Source organism: Rhinoraja longicauda, chromosome 25 (genome assembly GCF_053455715.1).
Source record: "Rhinoraja longicauda isolate Sanriku21f chromosome 25, sRhiLon1.1, whole genome shotgun sequence".
Taxonomy (NCBI): Eukaryota; Metazoa; Chordata; class Chondrichthyes; order Rajiformes; family Arhynchobatidae; genus Rhinoraja; species Rhinoraja longicauda.
In genome coordinates, this window is record NC_135977.1 from 11,446,607 (window position 1) to 11,474,595 (window position 27,989).

At 45.5% G+C, this 27,989-nt stretch overlaps 2 protein-coding genes across 2 annotated transcripts; both read left to right on the plus strand.

Moving 5' to 3' along the window:
- Positions 1–554: 554 nt before the first annotated feature.
- Positions 555–5,632, plus strand: LOC144605665 (immunoglobulin lambda-1 light chain-like). Its single transcript, XM_078421142.1, has 3 exons — positions 555–625; positions 723–1,064; positions 5,123–5,632. Exons 1-3 carry the CDS (start codon positions 580–582, stop codon positions 5,443–5,445), a joined length of 711 nt encoding a protein of 236 aa, XP_078277268.1. The 5' UTR covers positions 555–579; the 3' UTR covers positions 5,446–5,632.
- Positions 5,633–20,747: 15,115 nt separating this feature from the next.
- LOC144605688 (immunoglobulin lambda-1 light chain-like) lies at positions 20,748–24,415 on the plus strand. The gene is made up of 3 exons (XM_078421183.1): positions 20,748–20,843; positions 20,941–21,282; positions 23,863–24,415. The coding sequence occupies exons 1-3, from the start codon at positions 20,798–20,800 to the stop codon at positions 24,183–24,185; spliced, it is 711 nt and encodes a 236-aa protein (XP_078277309.1). The 5' UTR covers positions 20,748–20,797; the 3' UTR covers positions 24,186–24,415.
- Positions 24,416–27,989: the final 3,574 nt, after the last annotated feature.

Here is a 27,989-nt window from a genome sequence, read left to right on the forward strand (position 1 = left end):
GAAAACATATTAACAGATTCTCCTGTGCCGTTTAACTTGACCATTAAAGTGGGCACGCTAAATTCAATGAATGAGTTCGTGGTGGAATTGTGCCTTGCGATATTACACGACTGCGATTTATTTGTAGGCAAAGGGCAAATGTATTATTTTATAATTATTTGGGAGCTTAAGGGGGATAGTGCAAAGTCTCTCCAGTCCTATCATCCAATACAGCTGACCCCTTTTACTCAGTAAATAAGAGCCTGCTCTCACACAACAGTTCCCGTCTTTGAATCTTAGAGCTTCCCTCCCTCTCCCTCCCCCCCCCCCCCCCCCCCCGCCACCGTTGAGTTCACCGTTGTCTGCTATTCTCCTCCCACTTAAAACAATATGAATATTTCTTTCTCCCAAAGGGCCGGATCTGCAGAAATATCATTTTACACGGAGCCAATAATTCAGTGAATCGATGACACGTGGATAAAGATTTGCATGAATAATTAATCATTGGTGACGCTGGGATGATGAAGACTTTAAAAGACAAACTTCGAAAGGGCTCAAAACCGCGCTTGTGCAGCAAAACATTCCTTTGTCACCTTCGACATGGCAGAATGGGTTTGGGTTCTTGCCTTGGTGACCTGTTTCCACTGTGAGCAGAGCGCAGAATGATCAATGTTGTGTCGTTTTACATTCTGCTTTTTTTTCCTAATGGTTCTGTATATTTATCTGTTTTTTTTCCCTATCAGCTATAAACGCGGAGACTACATTGACTCAGGACCCGTCTATATCAACCTCGCCGGGAACAACCGTCAAAATCACCTGTACCGTGTCAGGGGGCAGCATCGGTAGCTTGCACACGAGCTGGTACTGGCAGAAGCCGGGCAGCGCCCCTGTCTTCGTGTGGTATGAAGGCTCCACCAGAGGCTCCGGGATTCCAGAACGATTCACGGGTTCCGTTCAGTCATCCAGCAACCAAATGCATTTAACCATCACCAACGTGCAAACTGAGGACGCTGCCGATTATTACTGTGGTGTGTGGGACGGCAGTAAATTCACCTTTGGGAGAGGAACCAAACTGAATCTAGGCAGTAAGTAAAGTATTCGCGGTGTGAAACACGAATCATTGAACTTAAGTTTTGCTTTCCATCATAAATCCTCGGTAGAAAGATCCTATTAGACCTAAGTAGACAACGGGTCGAGCAGCATCTCCGGTAGATACAATACAATACAATACAATATATCTTTATTGTCATTGTACCCAGGGGTACAACGAGATTGGGAATGCGCCTCCCATACGATGCACTAATTTAGGTAATTTAGACAGCAGCAACCCAACGAAACGAACAGTTGTAACAGTTTTGGACAGGGTAAAGTGCAAGTTGATCTATGCGTTGTGGCCATCCGGCTCAGCAGGACCGGTTCATAGCAGCTATGGCCCTGGGGATGAAGCTGTTCCTGAGTCTGGAGGTGCGGGCATAGAAGGCCTTGTATCGTCTGCCCGATGGAAGGAGTTCGAACAGACTGTTGCAGGGGTGTGAAGAGTCTTTGTGGATGCTGGTGGCTTTTCTGAGGCATCGTGTGTTGTAGATGCCCTCCAAGTCTGGTAGCTGTGTTCCGATGGCCCTCTGAGCTCTATGGACTACCCGCTGTAGAGCTTTCCTTTCTGCCTCCGTGCAGCTGAGGTACCACACAGGGATTCCATGCGTTAGGATGCTCTCTATGGTGCAGCGGTAGAAGGTCTTCAGCAGCTGTTGGGGTAGACCAGACTTTTTCAGTGTTCTTAAGTAGAACAGTCTTTGTTGTGCCTTCTTGACCAGCGCAGCAGTGTTATTGGACCATGTTAGGTCCTCCGAAATGTGAGTGCCCAGAAACTTGAAGCTGGACACTCTCTCCACACTGACCCCATTGATAGAGATCGGGGCATATTCCCCGTTATGTGACCTACGGAAGTTGATGATCAGCTCCTTGGTCTTGGTGGTATTTAGGGACAGGTTGTTATCCGAGCACCAGTCCGCCAGGTTCTGCACCTCCGCTCTATAGTTTGTTTCATCCCCGTTGGTGATCAGCCCGATCACCGTTGTGTCATCTGCAAACTTGACAATGGTGTTGGTGTCGAATGCAGGAACACAGTCGTGTGTGAAGAGGGAGTAGAGCATGGGGCTCAGAACACAGCCCTGTGGTGTGCCGGTACTCAGGGTGATAGTGGAGGACAGGTGCGGGCCCATTCTCACTGCCTGCGGTCGTTCCAGCAGGAAGTCCAGGATCCAGTCACATAATGACGAGCTAAGGCCTAGCTGGTGGAGTTTGGTGATGAGCTTGGTGGGGATGACCGTGTTGAAGGCGGAGCTATAGTCTATGAATAGCATCCTCACGTACGTGCCCTGTCTCTCTAGGTGAGTCAGGACAGTGTGAAGAGCCAGAGAGATGGCGTCCTCTGTAGATCTATTTGCCCTGTATGCAAATTGATGTGGGTCCAGTGAGTCAGGGATGCTGGATTTGATGTGTGAGAGGACTAGCCTCTCAAAGCACTTCATGACAATCGGCGTTAGGGCAACCGGGCGGTAGTCGTTCAGGTTGGAGATCTTTGCTTTTTTCGGCACCGGAACTATGATAGCCGACTTCAGGCACTTGGGGACCGTAGCCAGAGATAATGACAGGTTAAAGATCTTGGTGAATACCTCAGCCAGCTGTTCAGCACAGATATCTGGATAGGCAATGTTTCGTGTCGGAACCTTTGAGAGAACCTTTGAGAGACTTTCCCGAACATCTATCTATGTCCTCCAGAGATGCTGTCTGATCCGCTGGATTACTTCAGCACTTTGTGTTGTACTCAAGATGCCAACATTCGCGGTTCCTTGTTTCTCCTACGTGAACTTGTTTTAAAAAAAAAAATCCTTTACCTCCATCCTTACAACATTCCGAGAAACCTGCGCTCACCTAACCGCGGCTTCTTGATCATCGTCGAATCTAACGCCTTCACATACTGACAGCTCTGATTCAAATGCGAAGTTGTGAAATTCTGGAATGATCTCCTGAAGATCTGTTATCCCCCTTTCTTCCCTGATGTTCATGAAACCTGCTCCTTTAACCGAAATGCTGATTCTCTGATTTGATGTATCCTCAAGTGGCGGGTTTCATTCGAGACTGATGCTATTACACACTTTGCTTCAATATAAGCGTAATGCAAATGAAAACTGTTGCCGTTACTTGAAGAAATGCTCGGGTACTTATGAGATTTTATTAGCTTACGGTATATTTTGGGACGTAGAATTAGTGGAAACATCCAAAGGAAAGTTAATAAACATTTGGCAAGGGATGTTGGTGAATTAAATGGGATATTTTTGAAATTGCAAATATCCATGTGGGCAAATGGCGCGAAGTTGATTTCTGGGCTATGCTGCTTGTTTTAATGATACCATGAGGGTGTATTCAAGGGAAAGGGTATAAAACAAATATTAAAACGCTGCGCACGGCACCATTTCAATTCCCTTTACGCGAAATTGTGGGGGATTGTTGCAAGTCTGGTTCAGCTCCGAAATTAGAAACAAGGGCAGAACAGCATTCGGGTTCATTTCTGGTTCAGCTAGCCATTGGATATCTAGCCATTGGATATTTTTATGGATATGCCGTCAGACTCTTTGTACCCACCTTGTAGAACCTGCAAGGGATTTTGATGCTGGTTCTCCGATTGTCATCTAGATTATGATGTAGCAGAAAGCGCAGACTGTCTATTGTGCTGTTTAACATGATCCCTCTGATTGTCGATTTTTAAACGGGCAGGCAGTTGGTAGACCGACGTGACGATTGGTGGTTGTCAAAGAGCTTAAAAGAAGTGCACGACATCATTTTGCGGTTTTCGTATAAATGAATGCAGAAATAGGCACACAATTATACGAGGTTATTGTTGAATTGCTCAGAATCGAAAGATTTGAAGAAAATATTACAGCGTCTTTGAATTCAGCATTAGCTTGAATTTTTCTTTAAAGTTCGGATATGTTGGTTGTTGAACCCAAAGCTGTCTGGATATGTGTCAGAAAGAATTTGAATCTGACCAAAACATTTCTTTAGTTTTACCTTTCATTTTTCTAACCGCCACCATCCTTGCATCATGGACTTTCTACCAGGGGTTCCCAACTTTTTTGTCCCATTTACCCCTGGCAACTTTTCGAAAGTAAATTTACCCCCACCCTCTTTTGTTCAGTAATTGAAGTTCACATTTCTACCATAATAAAACAACCGACAAAGGGGAAGTTTGAAAATGCTGTTTTTAACATTATTATTTTAAGTACAAGTAACAATAATGGTAGGCGAAATGTACCCCCTGGGGTAAATTGGGAACCCTTGTTTCTAGACGACGTGGAAGATTCACTAATAACATTCTAAAGACTATTCCGGGAAAGAATTGGGATTACTATTTAAACAAGCATTAATTTGGAAATGCTGTTCATTCTACCAGGATGAGATGTAATTACATTGTTTTCTGTCCGTTTCCATGATCTGAAGAAAATCATAGGCTACATGTTTTACCAAACCTCGGATATTCGCAACACAGTAAAAAAAAAAAACACCTTAGCATGATTCTGCTGTATAATATGAGGTATTAGAAATCAAAGATAATTGTAAAACCAGTGTAGAAGGATGCATACGGCCACGGAGAACAGGCCTCCAGTCCCCCTATTTCATGCCGACCGAGGTGCTCTACTTGAGCTAGTCACATTTGCTTGTGCCAGGCCCATATCTCTTTAAACCTTTATTATCCATGTCTTAATTCAAATGTTTTTTTTAATGGTGTTATTGTACCTGCCTCATCATCTTCGCCGGGGAACTCTTTCCACGGAGTCAACACATTATGTTTTACAAATGTTGCCGTGAACCTAAGCCGTCTAATGTGGGGAAAAGACTCCGTGCGCTAACCCTATGTATTCCCCTCGCGATTATGTGCACCGCCATGTGATCACCCTAAGGTCTTCTACACTACAAGGACTAACGTCCTAGCATATCCAATCTATGCCTATACTTCAGACGTTCGAAACCTGGCACCGTCTTCGTAAATTTTGTCTGCCATCTGTCCAGCTGAATCGATTCAGACTTTTAACGACAACCGATAAATAATTCACTTGTATTTATTTCATTTCTTATTTCTCAGGTCCGCGGCCCCCCACCGTTTCCATTCTGGCGCCATCAATGGGTGAAGTCACCACAAAAAGTACCGCCACCCTGGTGTGTTTGGTGAACGGGTTCAATCCGGGCGCGGTGGACATTGAGTGGACCGTGGACGGCAGTGCGAGAAGTGATGGCGCTGCCACTAGCCGGGTGCAGCAGGAAACGGACAACACGTTCAGTGCGAGCAGTTACCTGACTCTGCCAGCCACAGTCTGGAACTCACACGAGCTTTACTCCTGTGTGGTTAAACACGAAACCCAGGCAACCCCCATTAAGGCAAACATCGCCAGATCCAGTTGCCTCTAATTCAAAGGATCAAATTCCCGATTTGCTACATTTCTTTTGTAAATTAATCCAATATTCAGATATTGAATGTTCGCTTTAACATGGTATTTGTTCAAACGCAGCACATGTGCACTTTGTTGCCTTGAATGCGCTGTCCGTATCTTACGGTGAACTGAAAAACAATAATGTAAGATTTAATGCAATACAATAAAACCGATTATTCTATTTACGATGCATCGTTTTAATTTTCTGTGCAAATGTACTTGCCTTCAATAGAATAAAAACAATAATGCCCGAAGGGCGCGGCAGTGTTTATAAACTGGCATTTTGTGAAATTTCATTATATTTCAAATAAACTACGTTTTCTTGATTGATGATCCATGTGTTAGGAAACCCGGACTGCTTGCAAGTGCCTTCCGATTGACGAAATTAGGTGCAAATCCGTGTCTCCGATTTTGGATTTTCCAGCAATACGGAAGTGCAGTTTTGGCATTGCGCTAATATGCTTAAAGTACCCAAATGTCCCAAATCGATCCGCAATAAATATCACAATATATATTAGTGTTTATACCATGGAAAGCGCGATGAAAAGTTTGGGTTGACGAATTAGTTAACCGCGGCATTACCGTGGTCTTAAATCAGCTCAACATTAATCAACAGAAGTAGTCATAAACGTAGTTACATAGTGATCCCCAGAAATGGGATAAACATCTTTCGGGATATGGGAATTTTCTGGGAATAAAAAAAAAGTTCAACAGAGGGAATAAATTATGAAAAGTGGTGTACAGTGGCTGGGAAAATCTGCTTCCGATGTGGGTAGGTCCTATCTAAAGAGACTCTCCAGTACGATGTCAATTTCCAGTAGTAAAATAATGTGTAAATATAAAATATATAACCTATTTGACAATATGGTTGGTATCAGGTTGGAGACGTGCTGTCTTCTTTCACCCCATCCCTTCCTCCAGTGTTATCCTTCACTCCCTTGTCCCCTTATTTTGTGGCCGATTTCACTTCTTGTTCCCTTTATACCCCTAGCCTTTGCCAATTAACCCCCTACCCCCATCTGCTAATCAATCCCCTCTCACATGTATCGACCTATCACTTGGCAGGCTGTATCGCCACACCTCATATCTCTTTTCCAGCTTTCTTCCCTCTGTTCCAATTAGTCTGCAGAAGGGTCTCGACCTGAAACGATGCCTGTCCATCCCCTAATCAGATGTAGCCTGACCCGGCAAGTCATGTAGAGTCCAATGGCGGAGTCTTGTTTTGCTCGATTTGTCCGGTATTATGACCACCTCCATGATCCAATTTACCTCTCCAATCCACTTCTTGTCAGACATAACATAATCTCGGAGGCCCTATTAACTAAATGAAGAGCCTATATCAGAAACTGGCAGTAGAAAGAAAAGTAATGCTTTTCCTTAAAAATATATACTCTTTTCGTTTCCTTGAATCAGCATTTTCAACGATATAATTAATTTTAAAAATTTAGATTTTAAAGAAACAAATCTCGTATTTTATAGTTTTACAACCCTGGTAAAATTGAAGTTATTAGGTGGGGAAAGCCTCAAAGTTATTGACAGAAGGAGAAACTCCGTCCTTAGCATTCCCCTCTCCTTTTAATTCCATCGGGGTTTTTTTCAGGGCCGGGTCTTGATTGCGGGCTAGCATGAAGCCGACAACTCCTGGGGTCTTTTTGGTTACCTTCCGCATCCGAAGCAGGTAAATGTGGACGGACGGTGGGCCGCATCTGGAACAATTCGCATCATATTGGAGTACAATTGGATACCCAACATTCTCACAATTCCACTTGTGAAGCTCTCCACGTATATTTATCAGTTAATGCAATAGTCGTTACCAAGCCATAAATGACCGATATTTTCGCCATGGCCACGGTACATTATGATTCGTTCTTCACTAAAGGCTGGAGCGACGAACGTTTCCAAAGCAAGGGAGAGGGGCACATTGGCCCAGAGGTGGAGTTGCTGCCTTACAGCGCCGGGGACCCGGGTTCAGTCCCGACCACGGGTGCTGTCTGTATGAAACTTGTCCATTCTCCCCGTAGCCGCGTGGGATTTCTCAGGGCTCTCCGGTTTCCTCCCACGTTCCAAAGACTTACAGGTTCTTTTTAGGTTAATTGCCTTCTGTAAATTGTCCGTATTGGATAGATATACTGTGTGGGCTGATTGCTGGTTGGTATTGACCCGATGGGCCGAAGGGCCTGTTTCCACGCTGTATCTCTAAACTGAACTAAACATTTCCGTCCACGAACTTGCTGGATTGGAATGCTCGTCCGTTTCTTCACTTCCTATTTCAACTGCCAAATTAAAACAAAGTGGCTTATTTGCCCCAACACCAACGCCCCCACCCCCCTCCGTCCATCAACCCCTGATCTACTCTTGGTCCCTCCAATTCACATCATACTAATTCATGGGCGGGCACGGTGGCGCAGCGGTAGAGCAGCTGCGTTACAGCGCCTATAGCGCCAAAGACCCGCGTTCGATCCCGGCTACAGGCGCTTTTCTGTACAGAATTTGTAGGTTCTCCCCCGTGACCTGCGTGGGGTTTCTCCGAGAACTTCGGTTTCCTCCCACACTCCAATGTTCCCACAGTCCACTCCCACAGCGTTGGATAGTGTTAATGAGCGGGGTTCGCTAGTCTATGCGGTCCCGGTGGGCCGAAGGGCCTGTTTCCGCGCTGTATCTCTGAAACTAATGCCTTTGAAACAGTCTGTCGCTCTGTAGTTCTACCTCATCAAACCCTGCTCCCAACCCACTCAATGCCAGAGCTTTTACTAGACTTTATTAAACATACCAAATCTGTCAGAGCAGTAATTTCACAAACATTTGTATGAAAAGAGAAAAAACCCTTTTATTTATTCCCCACCTGAACTGTAATTCCATGATTAAACATGGTTATAGCCTAAACTTGACGAAGGTCGGTCGTGTTTCAACCTTATGAGTTCCCTGGGCCTCATCTTTCACCCACTAGCCTCCGCATCCAACACACCATTCTCTGACATTTTCGTCACCTCCACAAAGCACATCTTCCAATCTCCAACCTTTCCGCCTGCCGCAGAGACCATTCTGTCCGCAACTCCTCGGTTCACTCATCGCTTCCCACTGAAGCCATCTGTGATGTATACATGCAACAATATGGTAAAGCTGCTATGCGATGTATACATGCAACAACATGGTAAAGCTGTCCCTGCGCAGCTGCAAAAATACACAGGGAGAGTTAAAATGGCGATCTTGTGTCCAGACCTGTATTGTTTAGGTCTCCCACTCAATGCGTGCTTTAGAGAATGATACTGAGTAAAACGTATCATTAATTGGCGACAAGGATAAACTTGTTTTGAAGTTTCGCTTGGTGACTAGTTGTTGTGGCTACAATAGCTATTTCTGGCTCAATAGGGGAATTTGATGTTGCACAGGGCGACTGGGTGCAGTACGCCGAGCGCATTGAACATTACTTCCTAGCCAACGACATTACAGATGGGGAAAGAAGAGGGCTATCTTGCTTTCCGTGTGTGGAGGACCAACGTACAGACTCATCTCGAGTTTACTTGCTCCACAGAAATCTGGGCAAGTTGAATATTCTGAGATTGTGTCAACAGTCACGAATCACAAGGTCCCGAAACCGTCGGTCATCGTCCAGGGTTACAAATTCAACTCTCGTCATCGTCAACCGGGTGAGTCATTTGCTGATAATGTGGCCAAGTTACGTCACCTCGCTGAACATAGTGCGTATGGTTCAGATATCAATGAAATGTTACGTGATCGTTTGGTGTGTGGGATGGATGATGACCGCATTCAGCGTTGGTCATTGTCGGAAGCCACGCTGGATTTCGACAAGGCACTCGGTATCGCCACCGCTATGGAGACGGCAGACCGCAACACGGCTGATCTCCGTGACGGGAAACAAAAGCCAAGCCAAGCGATAAACAAAATCGCGAAATCAAGGGGGCCTCACAGTGGTCAGCCCAAGCGGGGAACCGGAAGAGGATCTTGGTATTATCGCTGTGGTGGCTCTCCCCACGCTGACCCGAACGAATGTCCAGCGAAACAGGTGGAGTGTTTCAACTGTGGAAAAAAGGGCATTTCTCACGGGTGTGCAAGTCGAGTGGGAAAAATGCTCAGAGTGGAAGGAAAAAACTGCAGAAAAAGCAGTCAGCTGGAAAAACGGATAAAAGCCACCAACTGACCGAGGAAGGTGATGTGTATGGTCTTTATCATACTAAAAGTGAGAAGAAAGTTACTCCTTTCACTGTGGACGTGTGTGGGGGGAAAGACTATCCCCATGCAAATCGACACAGGAGCTGGAGTTACGCTTATCAGTGAAGAGACTTGGAAGGACCAGTGGGGAAAAGGTGAAAGGTTACGCCTTCGTGATAGCACCGTGGATCGCCGTACTTACATTGTAGAGAAAGTGGGATTGTTGGGAGAATGTTCGGTGCCCGTCTCTCACAACCAGCAAACAGTGACGCTCAAGCTGCTGCTAGCGAAGGGGGCGAGGCCAAGCCTACTTGGCCGTGAGTGGTTGGAAGTTCTGCGACTCAACTGGCAGGAGGTGAACCAGGTCAACGTGAACGACCGCCTGCAGAGCCTCCTCTCCAAATATAGTGACCTCTTCAAAGCGGAGCTCGGGACGCTCAAGGGCTTCGAAGTCGACATCTACATCGACCCGGCCGTACCACCGAAATTCATGAAGGCTCGACCAGTGCCGATGGCCCGTCGCGATCTTGTAGATCGTGAATTAGATCACCTACAGGAGGAGAAAATCATAGAACCCGTTCAACACTCGAAATGGGCGGCACCGATTGTCTCCATTGACAAGGCAGACGGTAGCGTGAGAATCTGCGGAGACTACAGGTTAACGGTGAATACAGCAGCTCGATCTGATACGTATCCGATACCTCGAATTGATGAGTTGTTTACGAAGCTAGTGAAGGGGAAGCAGTTCACCAAACTGGACCTGTCGCACGCTTACCAGCAGTTGGTTTTGTCGTCCAGATGCTGTGAACTGGTGACCATAAATACCCATCGCGGGTTATTCCAATACACCAGAATGCCGTTTGGCATTTCAACAGCACTGGCTGTATTTCAGCGTAGGATGGACAATCTTCTGGCGGGGATTTCTGGGGTTGCTGTGTATCTGGACGATCTGCTCGTCACAGGTAGTTCCGAGGAAGAACACCTCGACAACCTCGAACAAGTCCTCCGCAGGCTCCAAGATGCAGGCCTACGACTGAAACGAGAAAAATGCGCCTTTCTCGTCAATGAAGTCCAATACCTGGGCCATAAGGTGAGCGCTGAAGGGCTGCAGCCAGTGGATGAACGAGTTAAAGCCATCGATGAGCTGGCTAAATCGAAGAACGTCAGAGAACAGAAGGCGTTCCTTGGGATGCTGAACTACTACGGCAAATTTCTGCCTAATCTCGCAACCATGCTCGAACTGCTTCATCAACTGCTGCGCAGAACTGTTCGATGGCACTGGGGACCAGCTCAGCGGTAGGCGTTCGCACAAACTAAGCAAGGCCTGAAATTGTCCAAAGTTCTGACGCATTACGACTGCAACAAGCCGCTCGTTCTCTCCTGCGACGCCAGCCCTTACGGAGTAGGGGCAGTGCTGTCACACGTCATGGAAGATGGCATGGAAATGCCAATAGGCTACGCTTCACGTAGTCTGAATAACGCTGAACGCAACTACTCGCAGCTGGATAAGGAGGGTCTAGCCATAGTCTACGGCATTAAGAAGTTCCACACATACTTGTACGGACGACGATTCGTTATCAACACTGACCACAAGCCGCTTCTTGGGTTGTTCAGTAACAACAAGGCCATTCTGCTAATGGCTTCACCGCGAGTGATTCGCTGGTCGCTAACACTGGCAGCATACGAGTATGACATCACGTACAAACCGGGCTCAGCCAACGCCAACGCAGACGCGCTTAGCCGACTCCCACGACGAGTGACGGTATCGCAAGCGCCAATACCAGGAGAAATCGTCTTTCTGATGAGCGAGTTGGAGAAATCGCCCATCACTCCGTCGCGTGTTCGCACCATGACACAGAGGGATCCGATTCTGTCTCGTGTTCGTGAATACATCATGAGCGGGTGGCCAGACAAACCACCAAATGATGATTTCAAGCCCTACTTCAGTTGCAAAGTGGAGCTGAGCGTTCACGAAGGTTGTCTTCTCTGGGGTAGTCGTGTTGTACTCCCACCCCAATGACGCTCGCAAATGATCGAGGAAGTGCATGATGCCCATCCGGGTATTGTGAAGATGAAAGCGATCGCTGGAGGTTGTGTGTGGTGGCCTGGAATCGATAAGGACTTAGAGCACAAAGACCGAGCGTGTTCAGAATGCCAAATGCATCAGCGGGATCCGCCCAAAGCACCATTGCATTCATGGGAGCACCCTAGTCAACCGTGGTCGCAAGTTCATGTTGATTATGCCGGCCCGGGACAGGGAAAGATGTTGCTTGTTCTCATCGACGCATATTCAAAATGGATTGAAGTGCATATCACACGTGACTCAACCAGTGACGTCACTATGGACAAGCTTCGCTTCGTGTTCGCGAAACACGGCCTTCCGCATACACTGTTTTCTGACAATGGCACATGTTTCACTAGCGAAAAGTTCGCAAAGTTCATGAAAGCGAATGGCATTCGTCATGTCAAAAGTGCACCATACCATCCAGCAACCAATGGTCTCGCAGAGCGTGCCATGCAGACGGTGAAAGCAGCGCTCCGCAAGATGTCGGGACCGCTGCAAACGCGTGTCGCTCGATTCCTCATCTCGTATCGTTCAACGCCGCAAATTACTACAACGCAAACGCCGGCTGAAATGCTGATGAAAAGGAAAATTCGCACGCGTTTCAGCATCGCGGTGCCAGATGAAAGAGCGACCATTGGTGACAAACAACTCTCGCAAAAGTTGCACTACGATTCGCGCCCAGCTCGAGAATTTGAGGAGGGAGCGAGCGTGCTAGTGCGCAACTACGCGAGAGGGGAGAAATGGGTACCAGTACACATCGCAAAGAAGCTAGGTCCTGTCTCGTACCAGATCGAAGTTCACGTCAACGGGGTAGAAATCTGGAAACGTCACGCAGACCAGATTCTGAAACGTGAAATCGACTCTCCCACAACCAATGAAACGGGAGATTCGATAGATTTCGACAGGGGTACGCCCACAGTGCGCAATGAAGATGTCAACGAAAGAAGCGTTGCACAGGAAAACTTCAACGAAAGCAAACACGAAAGAAGCGTTGCACCTGAAAACGTCGACGAAAGTAACCACGATGACACCGTCGAGGAAGCAACAGCAGAGCGCAATGAAAAAAGCAATTCAGGGCATAAGCAGTACACAAAGCGAAATAGAAAGCGACCGAATTACTACGAATTTGGACAACGGACTTGATTATACGGACAATACGGATTTGGTTATCTGGACAATGTAAACGCCATAAAAATGTGGTTAGCATTAATGGAAAGGACTGTAGCATGAATACTCTTTCGGCAGTACATTGAAGATGATACTCATATTCAAAAGATGAATTGGTTCTGTAAACTTTGATTTGGATTGTAAATAGATACCAAAATGATGCATGTTTTTGGACTTACTTAAGTGGGGTTTTGTTATAGAAAAATACTTTGGAAACATAATGTATAAAGATCATTATAAAGAAAAGTATCACAATTCTAAGGGGGAGATACATTTCTCCCCTCTCCCATTCTCGTCGCCAATTAATGATACGTTTTACTCAGTATCATTCTCTAAAGCACGCATTGAGTGGGAGACCAAAACAACACAGGTCTGGACACAAGATCGCCATTTTAACTCTCCCTGTGTATTTTTGCAGCTGCACAGGCACAGCTTTACCATATTGTTGCATGTATACATCGCATAGCAGCTTTACCATATACATATACATCACACCATCCCCCCACCCAACTACCTTACCCTGCAACCGCGTGAGATTTAACATCTGTCCTTATTCCTCCACCCTCAGTTCCACCCAGGGACCACAGGAGTGAGATTCACATGCACCTCCTCTGGACCTGGTGTTCCCGATGTGGGCTGCCGAACATCGGTTGGACGAAGCGTAGACTCGGCTACCGCTTAACTGAATACTTGCCAAGGCCTACTAGATCTCCCAGTTCCTAGCCCCTTTAACCTCCCCCCCTCTCCCCCCTCCCCCCCTTCCCATTCCTATACTGACCTTTCTGCCCAGGGCCTCGTCCATTGTCAGAGCGAGTCTCCACGCACATTGGAGGCATAGGAACTCACATTTCGCTCGGGCAGCTTACAATCCAGCGGTATGAATGTTGAATGCCCGACTTTTAGGTAGCTTCCGCAAACGACCACCCCCCCCGCCCCGCACCCCCTTTCCTACCCTCTCCACTAAAAGTCGGTTAACTAGTTTCACAGTTCGCAACTTTGTATCCTTCATGGCTCATACCTGTCTCTAACCAACAGGCAACATATCAGGGAACCTCCTCATCTGAGGTCACCTGTAGCTGGCCAATGGACTTCGTTTTTACCCCCCTCACCCCCACTGAGGCTTCTCCAGCTGGGTCTCTTCCACCACGACCTCATCCACCTGGGTCACCTCAGTCTCCAGCTGCCTGGTGGGTAAGTGTGGGGTTCGAACTGTGCCCTTGGTCTGCCCCTTCCTTCTCCTGGGTGCCATTTTTTAAAGAAAATTCTAAGTTTTTAGAGAGGAGTTGAAATGGAAGATCTGAACAGGTCAGTCACCAAACAAAGAATGACCAGTCCTCTTAAAAGTCCAGTTCCAACAGGTGTCAAGCATGGAGGCGCCAGTGACGTGGCAGTGGTCTGGCCGGACCTTGCTGTCCTTATGGTCAGGTGTCCATACCCCCTTTAACAGCATCGCAGTAACTCCGTTTGTCTTTGTGTTAGTAGTGTTTGTCTTTGTGTAAGCGTTTGCCTTTACACGCAGTGAAAATGCTTGTGTATGTGTTTGCTTCATTGATCAAAATAAAAGAATAAAAAGAGTTCTCATCATGCAATGCCTGTGTCAGCGTTTTATTTCATTGGACAAAATGAATGAGACTAGAATCTTTGAATGAGATGCCATGATAAAGTACTTAGAAACACAATAAATTCAGACTCCAATTATTTTTAAAATCACCAAAATCAACTTTATTCAAACAAATATTCCAGGACGCTATAGGGATGGTATTCCAGGGCGGGCCCTCAGAGCATATGCTGATCAACTGGCAGAGGTGTTCACCAACATCTTCAACCTCTCCTCTGAGTCAGTCTGTGGTTCCCACCTCCTTCAAAAGCATCCATCGTCGTTCTGGTTCCAAAGAAACCAGTAACCTCCTGTTTAAATGACTACCATCCTGTGGCACTGACATCAGTCATCTTGAAGTGCTTCGAGCTACTAGTCAAAACTCACATCTGCTCCTCTCTCCCTGACACCTTGGACCCTCTTCAGTTTGCATATAGACCAAAAAGGGCCACGGACGATGCCATCGCCATGACAATACATACTGCGTTCACCCACCTGGACAAAGGAAATAAAGATGTGAGAATGCTCTTTATTGACTACAGCTCGGCATTCGACACTATTATTCCCTCAAAACTCATCCCCAAGCTCCTTGATCTTGGACAGGAGACCTCCATCTGCGGATGGATGTTCGATTTCCTGACGGGCAGCCTCCAGATGGTGATAATTGGCAGCCACACCCCTTCCTCACTGATCCTCAACACAGGCACACCACAGGGCTGTGTGCTCAGTCCTCTCCTGTACTCCATGTTCACGCACGACTGTACTGCTAAGCACAGCTCAAACAGCATCCTAAAGTTTGTTGACAACACGAGAATCTTGGGTCTCATCACAGACAACAATGAGACGGCCTACAGAGAGGAGGTAAAGGCACTAAACAGCTGGTGCCAGGAAAATAACCTCGCCCTCAATGTCAGCAAAACTAAAGAGATGACCGTGGATTACAGGGGACAGCGGGGGAGTGGACACCTCCCCATCCACATCGGTGATGCTGAGGTTGAAAGGGTCAGCAGCTTTATGTTCCTCGGTGAACACATCACTGAGGACCTTTCCTGGACACTGCACACGGACACAATAACAAAGAAGGCCCACCAGCGGCTCTTTTTCCTGAGAAAACTGAGGAAGTTTGGCATGAACGCCAGCATCCTCACAGACCTCTACAGATGCACCATCGAGAGCCTGCTGACGGGCTGCATTACAGTCTGGTTTGGGAACTGTTCTGCCCACAGCCACAAATCACTACAGAGAGTGGTGAAGACGGCACAGCACATCACTAGCAACTGTCTCCCGGCCATTAAGGACATTTTCTACCGGCGGTGCCTGCGGAAGGCATGCAGCATCATCAAGGACCACAGCCACCTTGTTCTCCTTGTTACCGTCAGGCAGACGATATAGGAGTATGGCTGCGCGTACCACCAGACTTAAGAACAGTTTCTACCACCAGGCCATCAGGCTTCTGAACTCATAAACACATTTCAAATCATATATGTTGATTATTTTTTAATATTGTCTTTTTAACTATTTTTAATATTGTCTTTTTACCTTACTAATGTCATTTTTTAATCTTATTTATCCTTGGAATATTACTGCTGAGGTGACCCGTTTTCTTGTCAAATACATTTCATTGTACCGTTGACCCTGTGCCAACCTACATATGACAAATAACATTTAGTATATATTATATATTATTTCTAACTATATTCCTATGAACGATGGATAACACATGCCAAAATCTTTTTATTAAACCGGAAACTTCAAACGATTACAAAATATGCCTAAATTTTTCACTGGCTGTCCTTATGGTCAGGTGTCCACACCTCCTTTAACAGCATCGCAGTAACTCCGTTTATCTTTGTGTTATGAGGGTCACATAACACAGAAACAACAAGATGCCGCATCTACACTGGACCTATGTTCCCCTATTTGATCCATATCCCACTAAACCTTTTCATTCCATGTATCTGTCCGTATCCTTTAAATGGTGTAATAGTACCTGCCTTATATACCTCCTCTGACAGCTCATTCCTTACATCCACCGCCCAATGTGTGAAAACGTCCCCACCCCCAGGTTTCTTTCAAATCTATCCCCTATCATCTTAAATCAATGTCCTCGGATTCTTGATTTCCCTCTCTGGGTAAAAGACCCTGTGCATGAACCCTATCTATACCCACATGATTTTATACAAAGGGTGGCAGACGCAGCATAGACATCACTCGAATCAAGCTCCGTAATTCGGATTCTATGTGGGTGCTTGGAGTTTTCAGCCTGATAATAACTGTCCATCTTCTCTGCTTTGCTCTCGTGTCTGGCGGTTTCGCACAAATGTTCTGAAATGTAGCTGATGTAATATGCCTTTGCGCCATTAGATGGAAATGTTATACCATTTACACCTTTTGTTGGATCGTGAGCGACCGCAGGGAAATTTGCATTAGTACTTGAAACCCTGCTGCATGACAAAGTAAAGTCATTGTATTGCGCTGCCAAAACCTGTTTCTTTCAAATAATTGCCCTGGGTTTTCCTGAATTCGGTTTGACGCTGATATTTAATGCTTGTCATCCCCATCGATTGAGTGCACCTTCTGAAAAGAAGACGAGTGCGGTTCCGGATTGCAAAGAAAATTACATTGTCTGATGACGTAATAAATCTGAAATAATAATGGAAAATAATGACTCAGGCAGAATCTATGGAGAAAGCAAGAGGGTTAATGGTTTAGGCTGATGATGTTTCGCCAAAATTGGAAAACTTTAGAATGCATACTTATTTTGAATTGCAGGGAAGGGAAAGTAAATACGTGGAACGGAGAGGGGGCTAGGAGAAATAGACGAGGCTGATGTGTGTCGAAGAAAATAAAGTCAGCAAGAAGCCTTGCGAGGGGTGGCGGACCTGCTGGAGGAGGTTTAAATAGTCATAGAAAGTTACAACGCAGAAGCATGCCTTAATGTCCACCGAATCTGCATTAATCCTCATCCACCTATTTAGACTAATCGTACATTAATCCGTTTTCTGTTCGCCCCAAATTCTCGATTGAGAAACCGGTTTCCAGGCCCCCATTCCCTCATTTTTACCATGGATGTCCAGTTACTCAACACTTCCATCCCCCACAAGGATGGTCTTGAAGCGCTCCGTTGCCTCCTCGACCATAGAACCAGCCAATCCCAATCTACTAACACTCTCCTCGGCCTAGCAGAGCTGGTTCTTACCCTTAACAACTTCTCCTTTGACTCCACCCACTTCCTTCAAACCAGAGGCGTAGCTATGGGCAATCGCATGGGCCCTAGCTATGCCTGCCTTTTTGCCTGGTAAGTCGAACAACCCCTGTTCTGGACGTACACTGGCCCCATCCCCGAAATCTACCTCCACTACATCGATGACTGCATTGGTGCTACCTCTTGTACCCATGCAGAACTCACTGACTTCATACACTTCACTTCCAATTTCCATCCTGCTCTTAAATATACTTGGACGATCTCCGACATCTCCCTCCCGTTTCTGGACCTCACCATCTCCATCACAGGAGACAGACTAGTGACTGACATCTACTATAAACCCAATGACTCACATAGCTATCTGGACTAAACTTCTTCCCACCCTGTCTCCTGCAAAAAGTCTATCCCCTACTCCCAATTCCTCCGTCTACGCCGCATCTGCGCCCGGGATGCGATGTTTCACACTAGGGCATCTGAGATGTCCTCATTCTTCAGGAAACGGAGCTTCCCCTCTTCCATTATAGATGAGGCTCTCACTAGGGCCTCTTCTATATCCCGCAGCTCTGCTCTTGCTCCCCCTCCCCCATTCGTAACAAGGACAGAATCCCCCTCCTTCTCACCTTCCACCCCATCAGCCAGCGTATCCAACAAATCATCCTTCAACATTTCCGTCACCTACAACGGGACCCCACTACTGGCCACATCATCCCATCCCCTCGCCTTTCTGCATTCCGCAGAGACTGTTCCCTCTGTAACTCCTTGGTCCACTCATCCCTTCCTACCCAAACCACACCATCCCCGGACACTTTCCACTGCAATCGCAGGAGATGCAACACCTGTCCCTTTACCTCACCCCTCAACTCCATCCAAGGACCCAAACAGTCTTTCCAAGTGAGACAGAGTTTCACCTGCACCTCCTCCAATCTCATCTATTGTATCTGCTGCTCTAGATGTAAACTGCTTTACAACAGCGAAACCAAACGCAGGGTCGGCGATCGTTTTGCTCAACACCTTCGCTCAGTCCGCCTTAACCAACCTGATCTCCCGGTGGCTGAGCACTTCAACTCCCCCTCCCACTCCCAGTCTGTCATGGGCCTCCTCCAGTGAGGCCCACCGGAAATTGGAGAAACAGCACCTCATATTTCGCTTGGCAGCTTGCATCCAAGCGGTATGAACATTGACCTCCAACTTTAGATAGTTCCTCCGTCCCCCTCTTCCCCTCCCAGTTCTCCCTCTATCTTCCTGTCTCCACCTATATCCTTCCTTTGTCCCGCGCCCCTGAGAACACTGAAGAAGGGTCTCGCCCCGAAACGTCACCCAATCCTTCTCTCCTGAGATGCTGCCTGACCTGCTGAGTTACTCCAGCATTTTGTGAAATAAATACCTTCGATTTGTACCAGCATCTGCAGTTATTTTCTTACATTGAAAGCCTCTGTCTACATCTGGAATTTTCGATATTTTAATTGAATTTGCCTGTGGACATCAGCTGGCTCTGTTCCATGGCATGCATTTACCATTACTCCCTCCCACTTCTACTTCAATTAATTATGTATTGTTCTTGCCCTGCCCTTGAATTCGACCGTCTGAAGCGTCGACATTTTCTCGTTCTCTCGCACTGCGATGAAGACATATTAACAGACTCTCCTGTGTGGTTTAACTTGACCATTAAAGTGGGCACGTTAAATTCAATGAATGGGCTAGTGGTGAACGACATTCTGTCTCTCTTCATTTCTGGATGAAAATGAATACCATGGAACGTCCATGGTAGTTTTGAAATAAAACTCAAAGCAATGAATTCAGCGCTGCAATGGAATAAATTAAGACTCTAGAATGGAATACAATAGATCTTAAGACCCTGTCAGCCCGTGGTGCGATCAACTTCCTAATGATTGCGACTATTGTGAGTTTGTTCCTTGCTTCCACTACCATGTCTGCAGCCGTTTCTGGGACGTTAAGTCCATGTTCTGTAGAGCAGACCGATGAAAAAATTACCATTTAAATTATCTGCCATCTCCATATTCCCCTTTAATTATACCCCAGACCCCCTACTTCAGACCAATGTTTACTCTGTAGGTTGTAATAACAATGACAGAAATCTTATTATCATGCATTTACACTTCTAGCTGACGTCCAACAATACTTTGATATTTTCGTACTCATTAAACCTTTCGTCATATTGTTTTACAATTCGCTGTTCAATTTTTTTAAATTTCCATTCAACTTTGCTACTAGAAAATGTTTTTGCTCTTTTATTTTAACGCTGTCTTTAACATGTTTAGATAATCGTGGATGTGTCGTCCACTTAGATTTTATTTCTGTGTGTAGTTTCTGTCTTTTGAGTGATCACATTGAAAGCCTCCGTCTACATCTGGAATTTCCGATATTTCAATTGAATTTGCCAATGGGCTTCAGCTGGCTCTGTTCCATGGCATGCATTTACCATTACTTCCTCACAATTCTACTTCAATGAATTATATATTGTTCTTCCCCTGCCCTTCAATTCGACCGTCTGAAACGTCGACATCTTCTCGTTCTCTCGCACTGCGATGAAAACATATTAACAGACTCTCATGTGCCGTTTAACTTGACCATTAAAGTGGGCACATTAAATTCAATGAATGGGCGAGTGGTGGAATGGTGCCTTGCGATATTACACGACTGCGATTTATTTGCAGGCAAAGGGCAAATGTATTATTTTATAATTATTTGGGAGCTTAAGGGGGATAGTGCAAAGTCTCTCCAGTCCCATCATCCAATACAGCTGACCCCTTTTACTCAGTAAATAAGAGCCTGCTCTCACACAACAGTTCCCGTCTTTGAATCTTAGAGCTTCCCTCCTTCTCCCCCCCCCCCCCCCCCCCCCCGCCACCGTTGAGTTCATCGTTGTCTGCTATTCTCCTCCCACTTAAAACAATATGAATATTTCTTTCTCCCAAAGGGCCGGATCTGCAGAAATATAATTTTACACCGAGCCAATAATTCAGTGATTCGGTGACACGTGGATAAAGATTTGCATGAATAATTAATAATTGGTGACGCTGGGATGCTGAAGACTTTAAAAGTCATACTTCGAAAGGGCTCAAAACCGCGCTTGTGCAGCAAAACATTCCTTTATCACCTTCGACATGGCAGAATGGGTTTGGGTTCTTGCCTTGGTGACCTGTTTCCACTGTGAGCAGAGCGCAGAATGATCAATGTTGTGTCGTTTTACATTCTGCTGTTTTTTTTCTAATGGTTCTGTATATTTATCTGTTTTTTTCCCTATCAGCTATAAACGCGGAGACTACCTTGACTCAGATCCCGTCTCTATCAACCTCTCCGGGAACAACGGTCAAAATCACCTGTACCCTGTCAGGGGGCAGCATCAGTAGCTGGTACACGAGCTGGTACTGGCAGAAGCCGGGCAGAGCCCCTGTCTTCGTGTGGTATGAAGGCTCCACCAGAGGCACCGGGATTCCGGAACGATTCACGGGTTCCGTGGACTCATCCAGCAACCAAATGCATTTAACCATCACCAACGTGCAAACGGAGGACGCTGCCGATTATTACTGTGGTGTGTGGGGCGATAGTAAATTCACCTTTGGGAGAGGAACCAAACTGAATCTGGGCAGTAAGTAAAGTATTCGCGGTGTGAAACACGAATCATTGAACTTAAGTTTTGCTTTCCATCATAAATCCTCAGTAGAAAGATTCTATTAGACCTATGTAGACAACGGGTCAGGCAGCATCTCCGGTAGACATCTGGATAGGCAATGTTTTGTGTCGGAACCTTTTGCGAGACTTTCCCGAACATCTATCTATGTCCTCCAGAGATGCTGTCTGATCCGCTGGATTACTTCAGCACTTTGTGTTGTCCTCAAGATGCCAACATTCGCGGTTCATTGTTTCTCCTACGTCAACTTGTTAAAAAAAAAATAGTCCTTTACCTCCATCCTTACAACACTCCGAGAAACCTGCGCTCACCTAACCGCGGCTTCTTGATCATCGTCAAATCTAATGCCTTCACAAACTTACAGCTGTGATTCAAAGTTGTGATTCGAAGTTGTGAAATTCTCGAATGATCTCCTGAAGCTCTAATTTCCCCCTTTCTTCCCTGATGTTCATGAAACCTGCTCCTTTAACCGAAATGCTGATTCTCTGATTTGATGTTTCAAGTGGCGGGTTTCATTCGAGACTGATGCTATTACACACTTTGCTTCAATATAAGCGTAATGCAAACGAAAACTGTTGCCGTTACTTGAAGAAATGCTCGGGTAATTATGAGATTGTATTAGAGTACGGTATATTGTGGGACGTAGAATTAGTGGAAGCATTCAAAGGAAAGTTAATAAATATTTGGCAAGGGATGTTGGTGAATTAAATGCGTTATTTTTGAAATTGCAAATACCCATGAGGGCAAATGGCCCGAAGTTGATTTCTGGGCTATACTGCTTGTTTTAATGATACCATGAGGGTGAAGTGGCGTTTGGACAGGTCTACAACAGCGCTAAAACTAATTGTCAGGGAAAAGGTATAAAATAAATATTTAAACGCCTCCCACGGCACCATTTCAATTCCCTTTACGCGAAAGTGTGGGGGATTGTTGCAAGTCTGAGTCAGCTGCGAAATTAGAAACAAGGGCAGAACAGCATTCGGGTTCATTTCTGGTTCAGCTAGCCATTGCCACCTTAGCTGATCACATTTGTATGGATATGCCGTCAGACTCTTTGTACCCACCTTGTAGAACCTGTAAGGGATTTTGATGCTGATTCTCCGATTGCCATCGAGAGTATGATGTAGCAGAAAACGCAGACTGTCTATTGTGCTGTTTAACATGATCCCTCTGATTGTCGATTTTTTTACGGGCAGGCAGTTGGTCGACCGACGTGACGATTGGTGATTGTCAAAGAGCTTAAATGAAGAGCACGACATCATTTTGCGGTTTTCGTATAAATGAGTGCAGAAATAGGCACACAGTTATACGAGGTTATTGTTGAATTGCTCAGAATCGAAAGATTTGAAGGAAATATTACAGCTTCTTTGAATTCAGCGTTAGCTTGAATTTTTCTTTAAAGTTCGGATATGTTGGTTGTTGAACCCAAAGCTGTCTGGATATGTATCTGAAAGAATTTGAATCTGACTAAAACGTTTCTTTAGTTTTACCTTTCATTTTTCTAACCGCCACCATCATGGACTTTCTACCAGGGGTTCCCAACCTTTTTTGTCCCATTTACCCCTGGCAACTTTTCGAAAGTAAATTTACCCCCACCCTGTTTTGTTCAGCAATTTAAGTTCACATTTCTACCATAATAAAACAACCGACAAAGGGGAAATTTAAAAATACTGTTTTTAACATTATTATTTTAAGTACAAGTAACAGTAATGGTAGGCGAAATTTACCCCCTGGGGCAAATTGGGAACCCTTGTTTCTAGACGACGTGTAAGATTCACTAATAACATTCTAAAGACTATTCCGGGAAAGAATTGGGATTACTATTTAAACAAGCATTAATTTGGAAATGCTGCTCATTCTGCCAGGATGAGCTGTAATTACACTTTTTTCTGTCCGTTTCCATGATCTGAAGAAAAGTCATAGGCTACATGTTTTACCAAACCTCGGATATTCGCACCACAGTAAAAAAAAAAGACCATAGCCTGATTCTGCTGTATAATATGAGGTATTATAAATCAAAGATAATTGTAAACCCAGTGAAGAAGGATGCATACGGCCACAGCGCCACGGAGAACAGGCCTCCAGTCCATCTATTTCATGCCGACCTAGGTGCTCTACTTGAGCTAGTCACATTTGCGTGTGCCAGGCCTATATCTCTTTAAAACTTTATTATCCATGTCTTAATTCAAATGGTTTTTTTAATGGTGTTATTGTACCTGCCTCATCAACATCGCCGGGGAACTCTTTCCACGGAGTCAACACACTATGTTTTACAAATGTTGCCGTGAACCTAAGCCGTCTAATGTGGGGAAAAGACTCCATGCGCTAACTGATGTATTCCCCTAAGACACCCTAAGGTCTTCCACACTCCAAGGACTAAGGTCCTAGCATATCCAATCTATGCCTATACTTCAGACGTTCGAAACCTGGCACCGTCATCGTAAATTTTGTCTGCCCTCTGTCCAGCTGAATCGATTCAGACTTTTAACGATAACCGATAAATAATTCACTTGTATTTATTTCATTTCTTATTTTCAGGTCCGCGGCCCCCCACCGTTTCCATTCTGGCGCCTTCAATGGGTGATGTCACGACAAAAAGTACCGCCACCCTGGTGTGTTTGGTGAACGGGTTCAATCCGGGCGCGGTGGACATTGAGTGGACCGTGGACGGCAGTGCGAGAAGTGATGGCGCTGCCACTAGCCGGGTGCAGCAGGAGGCGGACAACACGTTCAGTGCGAGCAGTTACCTGACTCTGCCAGCCACAGTCTGGAACTCACACGAGCTTTACTCCTGTGTGGTTAAACACGAAACCCAGGCAACCCCGATTAAGGCCAACATCGCCAGATCCAGTTGCCTCTAATTCAAAGGATCAAATTCCCGATTTGCTACATTTCTTTTGTAAATTAATCCAATATTCAGATATTGAATGTTCGCTTTAACATGGTATTTGTTCAAACGCAGCACATGTGCACTTTGTTGCCTTGATTGCGCTGTCCGTATCTTACGGTGAACTGAAAATCAATAATGTAACATTTAATGCAATACAATAAAGCCGATTATTCTATTTACGATGCATCGTTTTAATTTTCTGTGCAAATATCCTTGCCTTCAATAGAATAAAAACAATAATATCCGAATGGCGTGGCAGTGTTTATAAACTGGCATTTTGTGAAATTTCATTATATTGCAAATAAACTGCGTTTTCATGATTGATGATCTATGTGTTAGGAAACCCGAAAGACTGCTTGCAAGTACCTCCCGATTGAAGAAATTAGGTGCGAATCCGTGTCTGAATAGACAGTAGACACGGTAGCGCAGCGGTAGAGTTGCTGCTTTGCAGCGAATGCAGTGCCGGAGACTCAGGTTCGATCCTGATTACGGGTGCTGCACTGTAAGGAGTTTGTACATTCTCCCCGTGACCTGCGTGGGTTTTCTCCGAGATCTTCGGTTTCCTCCCACACTACAAAGACGTACAGGTATGTAGGTTAATTGGCTGGGTAAAATGTAAAAATTGTCCCTAGTGGGTGTAGGATAGTGTTACTGTACGGGGATCACTGGGCGGCACGGACTTGGAGGGCCGAAAAGGCCTGTTTCCGGCTGTATATATATGATATGATATGATGATGATAATAGGTGCAGGAGTAAGCCATTCGGCCCTTCGAGCCAGCACCGCCATTCAATGTAATCATGGCTGATCATTCACAATCAGTACCCCGTTCCTGCCTTCTCCCCATATCCCTTGACTCCGCTATCTTTAAGAGCTCTATCTAGCTCTCTCTTGAAAGCATCCAGAGAATTGGCCTCCACTGCCTTCTGAGAAAGAGAATTCCTGTTTTGGATATCCCAGAAATACGGCAGTCCAGTTTTGGCACTACGCTAATATGCTTAAAGTACCCAAATGTCTGAAATCCATCCGCACCAAATATCACAATATATATTAGTGTTTATACCATGAAAAACGCGATCAAAATTGTGGGTTGACGAATTAATTAACCGCGGCATTACCGTGGTCTTAATCACAAACACACACAATCACAATCACAATAAAACTTTATTAGCCAAGTATGTTTTGCAACATACGAGGAACTTCATTTGCCATACAGTCATAACAATAAAAAGCAACAGGACACACAAAATGCATTTTAACATGAACATCCACCATAGTGACTCCTCCACATTCCCCACTGTGATAGAAGGTGAAAAAGAAGTTGAATCTCTCCCTTCTTTGTCCTCCAGCGGTCGGGGGCTCTAACCTTCCGTTGACGGGACGATCTTAATCAGCTCAACATTAATCAACAGAAGTGGTCATATATTTAAACAGTATGACGAGAGGAATAAAGTTCAGGCTCGTAGGGGTGAGCGCTAGACACATCTTGAAGGCGGGCTTCGCACCAACAATTAACCGAAGTAAAAGTAGTTAAATAGTGATCCCCAGAAATGGGATAAACATCTTTCGGGATATGGGAATTTTCTGGGAATAAAAAAAAAGTTTAACAGAGGGAATAAATTATGAAAAGTGGTGTACTGTGGCTGGGAAAATCTGCTTCCGATGTGGGTAGGTCCTATCTAAAGAGACTCTCCAGTACGATGTCAATTTCCAGCAGTAAAATAATGTGTAAATATAAAATATATAACCTATTTGACAATATGGTTGGCATCAGGTTGGAGACGTGCTGTCTTCTTTCACCCCATCCCTTCCTCCAGTGTTATCCTTCACTCCCTTGTCCCCTTATTTTGTGGCTGATTTCACTTCTTGTTCCCTTTATACCCCTAGCCTTTGCCAATCAACCCCCTACCCCCATCTGCTAATCAATCCCCTCTCACATCTATCCACCTATCACTTGGCAGGCTGTATCACCACACCTCATATCTCTTTTCCAGCTTTCTCCCCTCTGTTCCAATTAGTCTGCAGAAGGGTCTCGACCTGAAACGATGCCTATCTATTCCCTAATCAGATGTAGCCTGACATGTAGAGTCCAATGGCGGAGTCTTGTTTTGCTCGATTTGTCCGGTATTATGACCACCTCCATGATCCAATTTACTTCTCCAATCCACTTCTTGTCAGACATAACATAATTCCAGAGGCCCTATTAACTAAATGAAGAGCCTATATCAGAAACTGGTAGTAGAAAGAAAAGTAATGTTTTTCCTTAAAAAGTATACTCTTTTCGTTTCCTTGAATCGGCATTTTCAACGATATAATTAATTTAATAAATGTAGATTTTAAAGAAACAAATCTCGTATTTTATAGTTTTACAGCCCCTGGTAAAATTGAAGTAATTAGGTGGGGAAAGCCTCAAAGTTAGTGACAGAAGGAGGAACTCCGTCCTTAGCAATCCCATCTCTTTTTAATTCCATCAGTTTGTTCCAGGGACAGCGCTTGATTGCGGGCTAGCATGAAGCCGACAACTCCTGGGGCCTTTTTAGTTACCTTCCGCATCCGAAGCAGGTAAATGTGGACGGACGGTGGGCCGCATCTGGAACAATTCGCATGATATTGGAGTACAATTGGATACCCAACATTCTCACAATTCCACTTGTGAAGCTCTCCACATATATTTATCTGTTAATGCAATTGTCGTTACAAAGCCATAAATGGCCGACATTGTTACCATGGCCACGGTACATTATGATTCGTTCTTCACTAAAGGCTGGAGCTACGAAAGTTTCCAAAGCAAGGGAGAGGGGCACATTGGCCCAGCGGTGGTGTTGCTGCCTTACAGCGCCGGGGACCCGGGTTCAGTCCCGACCACGGGTGCTGTCTGTATGAAACTTGTCCATTCTCCCCGTAGCCGCGTGGGATTTCTCAGGGTGCTCCGGTTTCCTCCCACGTTCCAAAGACTTACAGGTTCTTTTTAGGTTAATTGCCTTCTGTAAATTGTCCGTATTGGATAGATATACTGTGTGGGCTGATTGCTGGTTGGTGTTGACCCGATGGGCCGAAGGGCCTGTTTCCACGCTGTATCTCTAAACTGAACTAAACATTTCCGTCCACGAACTTGCTGGATTGGAATGCTCGTCCGTTTCTTCACTTCCTATTTCAACTGCCAAATTAAAACAAAGTGGCTTATTTGCCCCAACACCAACGCCCCCCCCCCCCTCTCCGTCCATCAACCCCTGATCTACTCTTGGTCCCTCCAATTCACATTATACTAATTCATGGGCGGGCACGGTGGCGCAGCGGCAGATTTGCTGCGTTACAGCGCCTATAGCGCCGAAGACCCGCGTTCGATCCCGGCTGCATGCGCTTTTCTGTACAGAATTTGTAGGTTCTCCCCGTGACCTGCGTGGTGTTTCTCCGAGAACTTCGGTTTCCTCCCACACTCCAATGTTCCCACTCCCACAGCGTTGGATAGTGTTAATGTGCGGGGTTCGCTAGTCGATGCGGACCCGGTGGGCCGAAGGGCCTGTTTCCGCGCTGTATCTCTGAAACTAATGCCTTTGAAACAGTCTGTCGCTCTGCAGTTCTACCTCATCAAACCCTTCTCCCAACCCACTCAATGCCAGAGCTTGTACTAGACTTTATTAAACATACCAAATCTGTCAGAGCAGTAATTTCACAAACATTTGTATGAAAAGAGAAAAAACCCTTTTATTTATTCCCCACCTGAACCGTAATTCCATGATTAAACATGGTTATAGCCTAAACTTGACCTTATGAGTT

Excerpts from the sequence above, each read along its gene's own strand:
- LOC144605665 (XM_078421142.1), top strand. The coding sequence starts at position 580 with ATGGCAGAATGGGTTTGGGTTCTTGCCTTGGTGACCTGTTTCCACT. Across the intron at positions 626-722 it reads CTTGGTGACCTGTTTCCACT|CTATAAACGCGGAGACTACA; the intron begins GTGAGCAGAGCG and ends TTTCCCTATCAG. Across the intron at positions 1,065-5,122 it reads AACCAAACTGAATCTAGGCA|GTCCGCGGCCCCCCACCGTT; the intron begins GTAAGTAAAGTA and ends CTTATTTCTCAG.
- LOC144605688 (XM_078421183.1), top strand. The coding sequence starts at position 20,798 with ATGGCAGAATGGGTTTGGGTTCTTGCCTTGGTGACCTGTTTCCACT. Across the intron at positions 20,844-20,940 it reads CTTGGTGACCTGTTTCCACT|CTATAAACGCGGAGACTACC; the intron begins GTGAGCAGAGCG and ends TTTCCCTATCAG. Across the intron at positions 21,283-23,862 it reads AACCAAACTGAATCTGGGCA|GTCCGCGGCCCCCCACCGTT; the intron begins GTAAGTAAAGTA and ends TCTTATTTTCAG.